Here is a 9,387-nt window from a genome sequence, read left to right on the forward strand (position 1 = left end):
GCTGAGGAGGGCTGATCCCAGGAACACTTACCGATACACTATACCTGGCTAAGTAACGATTGTGCAGAGCTGCTAGTGGTATGAACATCCAGGATAGAAACCAATTTTTTTGAATACTCTGAGATTCATAATTCAGAATACCTACCAGATTGAAATGGCAGGAAACTTAAACTGAACTTACGGAAAACGCTGCAGAATGATAACCGCAGGATATGATGGAAGGCCTAACATGTAGGACTGCTAGAAACAGACCGCAGGAAACAGGTTTATCAGGATGATGCTGAACAGTTCTGCACTAGCAAGGGAGAGAGCTACGATTAACTTACAGAGCTCTTCTACCTGTTCTTTCTTTTGAATTCGGTTTTGCATTTTGCAGGTTGCATAGCACTGAAACTTACATTCCAGAGCTATGAGCCTGATCCTGGGAGACTTACTACGCTCCCAGTATCATCGAGTTGGGAGAACACCAAGGGATTTGTCTGTTGTATGTGCTGCTTTTGCAGTTCACCTGCTGCAAATGAGCCAGCAACTCAATTCACATTATCTGGAAGCATCTTTTACTAATATTGATTCTCCAAAATAGGATTTTGTGGGATCAACTGATCTGGTATTACTGTTCTGCAATGAGTTTTAGAAATAAAGTCCTCATGTTTTTAAGAAGTGTTACAACAGCATTTTTAATTGCATTTATCTGTTAAATGCTGCCTGGTTTGTACTTCTGCAACTTGCTTGAAGGCTACTATTGAGACTGCACATCTTCATATTTATTTAGTGATGAGAGTTTTAACACTTTTTTTTCCCTCATCTCAACAGCACATACAATGACAACACGCTTCAGTCCCTGAGCTGTGACATGAGAACAGAAACAAGAGATGTAACTACTGGTGATGACAACTTAGACGTACTTTTGATAACTCACCTGAAGCTGTGCAAAGGTCTTTTGCAGGTAAGGAATAGCCTATGGGTTTCCAGGGCACTGGTAATTGTTGATTCTGATTACGGACAAAAGTGACTATGTAGCTGGTTTTTTTATAAAAGCAGAAAGACTCAGAATAGAAATTGAGTCCAAAAAATGCAGTGTATATATGTGAATGCACAGAATGTGTCGTACAAAACTCTGCTGCTTTTTTCCAGCCTCTGGGTTTTGCTGAAGCTCTAAGTAATACCTTTGTGCCCAAAGCAGGCTGCTAATGCAATAGGACAGATTTGGGTTGAATTGTGTATCGATAACAGGTGATCAATTTTTTAATGAATGAAAAACTGCTACTACTAGAAAGAAACTGGTAGCATGTAGGGCAAGAAAGAACTCTTATTTCTCCTTGAGACCCCATTCCTCAATTAATTTTGGTTATAGTGCTCAAGCACTTTATCGTCCTCAAAGTATTACCTCTGATGAGGATGGGCAGCAGAGGACAGCGTAACTAAGTATTGATCCGCTACACAGTTGTCAAAGGACAGGGGCAGAGAAGAATGTCAAATGCCAGACAGCTTGTCCCAGCATAATGTGACTTGCTTGTCCTGTTCTGCTGAGCAGCTTTGCACTTGGAAGTGACCTGTCTGTGCTGTGGTGGGAAGAGAGGCCTTTTGAGAGCAGCTGGTGTGTTTTCTCACAGATTTTAGAAGTTTGATTCTAAGAAACAAATCGTCATTCATCTTGAGCTTGATACTGCCTTTGTTTCAGCTACTAAGATAAGCATGTTGCATTTCAGAAACTGAGGTCACCAAATGTAGCCCAGGTTGTCCAGGAGAGCATTTTGGAAGAAGTATCAGAGCAGACGCGAGTCCTGGGGGATGTCTTGGATATGTCTGTTGAAGAAAGTGAGTAACTATTGTTCCAAGGCGTGCCAGAGATGTGAGAGGTACAGGTAACTCTGCTTGAGCTTCCCCAGACACATCAGGGTTTCACTTTAAATTCCTTATAAACATTCATGTAAATAAAACAGCTCTTATATCTAGATTCTTAGAAAAAACAGGGCTCGTCATTTGCTTGTTTTTTTCCCCTGCAAGGAAGGAAAAGATTTGAAGAAGTTTGTCTCAAAGAAATAGTAGCTGAACTGGTATGTCTTAGAAACAGGGATGTTATAGGTGATGGAGTTTGCAGTCGAAGAACAGCAGAATAGCCTTAATAAAATCCTCTTTTATAGCTATTCTTTTACTTAGTAAGCAAACAGCCCAAATTCTGTACACGTTTGCAAGAAAGGTTTGGCGTGCAATTTTTCCCCATTTCAGGCCTTCTCACTACTAAATTCTTCCATTGACTGTTGGATGTGACAAAATGATAAAGGCACAATGGGAGACTTTGAAGGCTTTTGTTCTCATCTTGGTAAATATAATGGCAAGAATGCAAATTTTAGTTGGAAGGATCTGCTGACAGATTTTATCCTGAAGGATGTGAGAATAAACTGTTCCCTAGAGCAAAGCTCCAAAGGGCCTTTGGTACAATGTGATGAAGAAGGTGTAGGAGTCTTAAATGCAGAACACAAGTTCAACATCTCTGTAGGTAAGAGTGAGAAATGATAGGGTTTAAATGATAGCAAGAAACCACAGGGTATTGCTTCAAGTGCTTTTCTGAACTGTTTGATGAAAGGAAGCCTGCCTCAGCCTATGCACTGAGGTTTGGAGTTCTCCACTTGTGAAGGTACATAAGACAGGGTCTCTAAAACGCTTGGAAATGGCACATCTCTTGCTGATAGAAGTGGAAACAGTTGAACTCACAGAAAGTTCTTCAGAAACTTGACTCAGATGCTGGGATAAAATGAATAGTAAGAGGCAGAAGAGCTGCTAGGCATCTCATTCAGGTCTCATTATGACAGTTTAGGAGCTCAACCCAAGCTTGGTGAAATCAATGCTTGCAGATGTTAAAATACTGGCAGCAAATCTCCAGCTTTGAACAAAACCATCTGTATAACGCAAATACAAGTTAATGCTGACACATCTCTAGATATGCCATCTGGTGCCTAATTTCTCATGTAATAATCCAAAATCTGCTAGAGCTCGCTGACTTTTTAAAATGTGATTTTTTTCAGTTATTCAGAAGACTAAAAAGAAGAAGCACTATCTGAAAATCTGGAGTGATCTTGCAGAGCCTGGCAGCATCTTGTTTGCTTCAGCAGAAAGATTCCGTCATGCACTAAAATACACATTGATGCTCAAAGTGAAGGAAAAATACCCTGGTCAATTAGAAGCAGGTACCAATCTGTTCCTTGAACACAAGGCCACTCTGGTTTCATTTTATTGCATGGCTAAAAATTGTCCTTGTGCATTTTAAAAATAAATTAAAACTCTTACTTGTTTTAAGCAGCTTACATCTAACCAACCTTTCAGTTTCTCATTTGTTCTTTTCCGTGTTACTTTCAGTATTGCAGAGGCTGCTGGAGCAGATCATCACCTGTGACGGGTTGCTCCCCTCTCCGTACCTCCAAACAGAACTGGTTACTTTATTCCAATTTTATAGCTACCTGGAGAAACACCACATTACCAGCCTGGAGAAACACTTGGGAAGACTTGCTAAAGAAGGTAATGGCAGTGCTTGGCTCTTTTGCTTGAACTGACAAGCCCAGCGGCTGGCTGTTGCTCTCCAGGTTACTCAAGATACACTTTCAGAGCAGAAAACAGCCCAACCATTGCATTGGCAGTTTGTTTCCATTTTAATTCCCTTTATGACCATGTAATTTTAATTAGAACAGGAAAGACATGCTTGACTCCCATATCTAACCGGGTAGAAACAAAAGAGGTGCAAACGATGGGTTTATCTTAAGTGCCCTAGGAAGTGGGTTCTGTAATATTCTGAACTTAAAGCAGAAACGAAGTTGGCAGCGATCTACAGCTGGATTGAAGGACTGAGTAAATGTCTGTAGCTTTGTGTGACTATTGCAGCTGTAATCAGACACAGATAATGGCAATAAAATTTCCGAGGTTACTAATGTGCATTTTCTAGCACGAGGTAGCCAGTGTCTCGCTGAAGCCTAGCCCAACGTGTGAAAGTACTTTAAAACTTAGTCTGTATCAGAAAAGAACTATTTTAAAAATAGTCCTGATAATGACTGCATCTTTAGTCTTATTTTGATGCAGATGACTCATCTGGTGCAGGACTAAGAACTTGTGCATGGCTAGTCAGTGAAAAAGACCTGGAATATTCTTCAAATTGAAACTGTCAATCTACTGCCTGATTTCTTATTTTTTAAAAGATAGAGGGTTTTCTCTTTGGCCAGTACAGCAAGATATTTCAGGGATGTTTAGAAGTATTTTGCTCGATCGCGTTTTCCTTATTGTAGGGCTCGACCGCTTGTCCTAATGTCCAAAGGGGTAGGAGTTCTTTTGCACTGCATGTTGTACTCAACGCACCCGGGTCCTAGAAGGACCGGGGCTTCGCTGTGGTTGTGAAATATTGTGGCTGCGCTATTATTGTGAAATAATAATCTCTGCTCCGTTCGTCAGACAGTCTTGGCATAGGAGGAAATGAAACAATGACAGGGAAAGAAGACAGGATGGTCAAAGGGGCAGTCGTCCTGATTTGCTTCCTGCCGTGCTTGGCTTGCTCATTAGCCATGTGAATAACTACTTGTGGCTAAAGGCGACTGAATTAGAGAGGAGTTTGTCTTCTCTTGGTGATGTCTTCATTTGTCAGTTAGTGAAGTTGAGTCCTTTCATTTGCAGTAATGCTAATTGAGGAGCTACAATGCCCTGGACGGCTGAAGACTCTTAAAAAATTGAAAGGAAAGCGGCTGAACAAACTCCAGCCTCTACCGCAGACTTTACGGCTACTTGGGACTTTACAGCTAGACGACAACCACCGCGTCAGCAAAGCAGCCACATCCTGCCTCTCCCATGCAGCAGCAAACAAGAACTTCAGGGAAAAGGTGAAGACTGCAGTTCTTACCGGCTTTTCTAAATAGATGCTGAAATACGTGGAGCTCGTTTTATCCTAGAATAGCCCTATTGCCCTCTCTGCACTTCATTAATCTATTAACTAAACCTGAACTACATCAGTGCTCAAGTGATTTGTCTATATCCTTTATTCAATTTCAGATAGGTAAAACAGTGCTTATGTCACTCTGAATTTGAGCTCTTCATTATGCTTAAGTTTATAAAGCCTTTCTTCTCCCCCCCCCCCCACAACTTTTTTTTCATTCAGGCTCTCTTTTTTTACACTGATGTTTTAGCTGACTGTGATGCAAGACTTCAGCAAGCTGCATGTTTGGCTCTTAAAAACCTCAGAGTAAGTATTTACAGCTCTACTTTTGCTGTGCGTGTCTGGCCAAAATTGCTAGGTGCTAAAAGTGCACCTAGCTTTTTTTTTTTTAAGCCGGTAGGGTTACTTTTTCAGCTTCCTTCTATTTGGAATTAATGAATTCTTTGGCTGCCAAAGTTCCAAAGTATTAATACTGTTATTCAGAAGGCAGCAGGCAGAGGGAGCTGCAGGCATCTGGAGCATCTCAAGTTGATCTGACCAGGCACAGTACAATGGCAGAAAGGACGTTTTCTAACTTCTACAGTATTGTCAGTGGGGAAGGACAACAGACGCTGTCTGACTGGGGGACATCTAGCATGCAGAAAAATGAGCAACAGTCAGCTATATATGGAGTCAGTTCTAAAGCTTTAACTATAGAAATTTAACATTAAATCAGTTCATCTTTTTTTTTAACAACAGCTGATTATAGTCAGAAAATAAAAGTAATATTTGCATTGCTATTATAAGAAGCTGTCAGGACAGATTTAAAGCTTTCCACCAGCCACAAGTCTGTAATAAGTTAGTTTGCACACAAGGGATTATTGTGAGTAGTTTCTACAAACATGTAGTCACAAGACACAGGCCCAACAAATCGGAGTCTTATTCTCAAAGTCAGATTTGCAAAGCAACTGCTGCCCTTGCACAACCTCCATTAACTCTTTCAGTGAAGGCCCTGATTGGTTCATGCTAATTTAATGGTACCGCAGCAGTGACCTGTACCCTAGAGCTTTTACACTTTTTCATGCCCTAAAACAGGAGAGAAAGTAGCAGAGGTGAGATCACGCTCAGAAAAATTAACTGCAAGCTGGTATGTTGGGGGAGAATTAAAGGTGACGGTAGAATTCAGATGCAAGAAAAGATGGGGTTTGTATGTATGTGTTTACCTTGCAAAAAATGTTCATCAAAATGCTTGCTGAACAGCTACTGTTGCAAACTTTTCTTTTCTCAAACAGGGTGTTGAGAGTATTGAGCAGGTCGCTCACCTGTGCCAATCTGCAACAGAGGAAGTTAGGAATGCAGCCAGGGAAACAACGCTGTCCTTTGGTAAGTCTTTCACACAACTTGAAAATACAGATTCTGAAAAAGTAACGTGAAATAGTGCAGAGCCAGAACAGGCCTGAAGTTCAGCCTGAACACATCTAGGACAATGGAAATATTTCATGGGCAGCTATTTCATACCATTAAGATAAACTTTGTATCATGTAGGCTCCCGTTGAAGTTTGTAGAACCGGACCAAGGAGATTACTGTAGGATAAAGTGCTTTAAGAACCACTAAACTTTTTAAAAAGGTGGCAGATAAGTACTGAAAGTGCTGACAGTGCTGCTGGAGTACTTCTTAATAGTAGTACTGGCATCAGCGATTTTCTCCTCCTAGATTTTGTAAAAAGGACATTTCAACCTGGCAGATCACAACAAAGCCTCTTCTAGCTCCGAGATTGGCTAAGCTGACTTAAAGATCTTTTATATGTATCACAACAACGGACTCTTCGGGTCTGGTAGTCTTTTCTAGACACCTACAAACTACTTAGCTACTTCCAATTTTGATGTTCCTATTCTTCTTCAAATGGTTCCACTCTGAGTACTGGAGGGCAAAGAGTACAAACAACACGGTTTGTATACTGGTTCATTACCTGTTACTTCACCTGAATTCAGTAGATGTAGAGTGGAGTTGAGCTGCTAATGAAATGTCAGCGTTCCCAGTTTGCTACCGTCTAGTATTTGTACTTCTGCTGAGGGCAAAGGAGAATTGCCTAGGCTAAGTATCTTAAATGCACAGCTGCTAGAGAGGATGTCCAGTTTATCTAGGAGACGGCAATTTCCCTGTTCCGTTCTTCCTAAAACCACTTTGGTTCACGCTTAGTTCTGGGGATCTCCAGACTTGCTTCACAGAAACACTCAGATTCATGTGAATTGCAAAACAAGTTTTCCAGCTGTGATGCTCCAGATTGTTGCTCATGTGGAAACGTTTACAGAAGGCCTGATTTTCCATGGTGGCTTCTAGCAGTTTTTGGAAAACTATTCCCTTAGAGATGTGTTTGTCGCTATTGAGAGTTCTGGTTAGTTCCGAAGAAGGTCACAACAGAAGTAGTTGTAGAGTATCGCGTTTCTCAGGCTGTTTCTAACTGCTTTCTCTTCCTCAGCATGGGATGTATTTTCTCTTTCTCCACAGGTGAAAAGGGACGGCAAGCCTTTGAGAAAATGGACAGGATTTGCTGTGAATTAAGAGAAACTGTACAACAAGAGGCTGAAATTGAAATCACAGTGTTTTAGTAGTGAAATAGGAGGAGCTGAATCACGTTGTCCTCACAGCCACATATGGGTACCTGAGGATTTTTTGTTGTTTATCAGTGTCTGGTTTACTTACGCCCTGCTATCTACATGCTGCATACTGAGAGAGTACAGGTTTATTTCCAAAGGGGGGAGAGTTTGCAGTCTACACTAAGTAGACTGGAATACATTTTCTCACTGTCTGTCAGCACACGATGAAATACCAAGTGCTAGACAAGTGAAAACGAGGATCTCTTAGAACATGGAACCAGGTTGTCACTTGGGTTAAAATCCTCGTCTCACCGGAATTACTGCCCCTGCTCCAACTGTAAGTCAGTCAAATATGACCCATTTCCCCATAAAGTGTTTTATTGATTTGGCATTTCTCAAAGAGGAGCGAAATGATTGCTCTCCAACAGTGCATCTAGAAACTAGCAGACAACAGATCACGTACATCAACTGCCCATATACATTAGAAAAATCTAGCGGCAGTGCTTGGTGGTTTCCTTTTCTGGTACAGTTCAGTTGCAGAAGGAAAGCTTGTTACTTCAAAAGCCAGTTTCTTCATAACCATCGCAACTTAGGACAGGTTCAAGCAAGGACTGACAAGGCTAGGTACTGAGTGTATATCCTCAGCGGTTTACAACAGGAAGGTATGTATTGTATTTGCCGTGTGCAGGTCTGACTGACATATGGACAGCTCTGTATAAGTTTTTTGGGTTTTTTTAAATTTATTCATTTAGTCATAGATCAAGACTTCTCATAATCGTACGCCCACTGTCAGGCTTGTTATTCAACACTTACGTAACTTAGTGGAGGGTAGCCATGAAGAGAAGCCTGGCTTCAGGTAAAATACTTGAAAGGGTTTGGCTTGTGTGTATATTTTTTTTAATATATATATTACTTTTCTATTCAGTATTTATTTGTTGGATTTCATACTGTTTTCTAAAATTCTAATAAAACATTTGAGACAAGTTCCTGCAAGTGCTTCATACTGACGTGCTTGTAGCATTGTGGATAGGTATAAGGCAATAAACCCCCAAAGGGAGTTAAGATACTTAACTGACACACATCTTAGCTTGACAGGCAGCGTGTCATGTACCCACTTCCATATTCTGCCTGTGAAAAGTTCAGGCTTGTACTGTTGGGACAGGCTGAGCTACTGTTCTGCTACTGGTATTTGGTCTGGAAATGTGCAGCTGGCTTATACCATTGACATCTTTACTGATGAGCTCTGAATAGCAGGGCCGTGGTGTTTAGGTCGTGCTATTCCATAGCAAAGTAAAACTTAACAGGCTGCTCCTCTGTACTGTAACTCTGCTTTTAACTTAGGGATTTATTTAAAAGCAGGAGAAAGCCGCTGTTCTACTGCGGTAAATTCTCTGCTCTCCCCCTTCACTGGAAGGGGGAAAGGGAAATGGCTGGCGAGCTGTAAGAGGCAGGGGCAGCCCAGGTGCCTTTGCCTGCGCTAGGCTTTAAACCCTAACAGTAAGGTGCTGACAGTTTCCGAGGGGCAGTGCATGAAAGCCCACCACAGCTGTTTTAATACCGCTTTATGAAACTACTGACAACTCTCTCTTCAAGCACCTCTCCTCCATTTGTAACTTTCCTTAAAAATACAAACAAAAAGGTAAAATACTTTAATCCAAACAACATGGAAATGTGATTGCTGCGGCTGCTGTAACACAAGCAGGTACACTGCTGTATCCCCACCAAACGCAGCTTCGTGTTAAGGCACAACTGAAACTCCTGCAAAAACCACTTATGCTTGAAAGTTCCTACACTTTTTACATTACACCGACTCCTGGGCCAAGATAGTTAAAATTTACCTGTTTAAAGACTAGAGGAGGGAGATAGAAGTATGTGTCAGGGAGACATGGGATACTCAT

The 9,387-nt window shown here is 41.3% G+C and overlaps 1 protein-coding gene across 1 annotated transcript in view; it reads left to right on the forward strand.

Annotated features, from left to right (window-relative positions):
• The window catches only part of FAM65C (family with sequence similarity 65 member C), a 45,370-nt gene extending 36,898 nt beyond the window's left edge, over positions 1-8,472 (forward strand). Inside the window, exons 20-27 of the mRNA XM_019470700.1 lie at positions 814-946; positions 1,710-1,818; positions 3,027-3,188; positions 3,358-3,516; positions 4,657-4,859; positions 5,135-5,218; positions 6,184-6,274; positions 7,401-8,472. Of these exons, the coding sequence (XP_019326245.1) occupies positions 814-946; positions 1,710-1,818; positions 3,027-3,188; positions 3,358-3,516; positions 4,657-4,859; positions 5,135-5,218; positions 6,184-6,274; positions 7,401-7,501 (1,042 nt within the window). The 3' untranslated portion in view covers positions 7,502-8,472. The remainder of the gene's footprint in view (positions 1-813; positions 947-1,709; positions 1,819-3,026; positions 3,189-3,357; positions 3,517-4,656; positions 4,860-5,134; positions 5,219-6,183; positions 6,275-7,400) is intronic.
• Positions 8,473-9,387: the final 915 nt, after the last annotated feature.

This window comes from Aptenodytes forsteri, unplaced genomic scaffold (assembly GCF_000699145.1).
Source record: "Aptenodytes forsteri isolate BGI_AS27 unplaced genomic scaffold, ASM69914v1 Scaffold159, whole genome shotgun sequence".
Taxonomy (NCBI): domain Eukaryota; kingdom Metazoa; phylum Chordata; class Aves; order Sphenisciformes; family Spheniscidae; genus Aptenodytes; species Aptenodytes forsteri.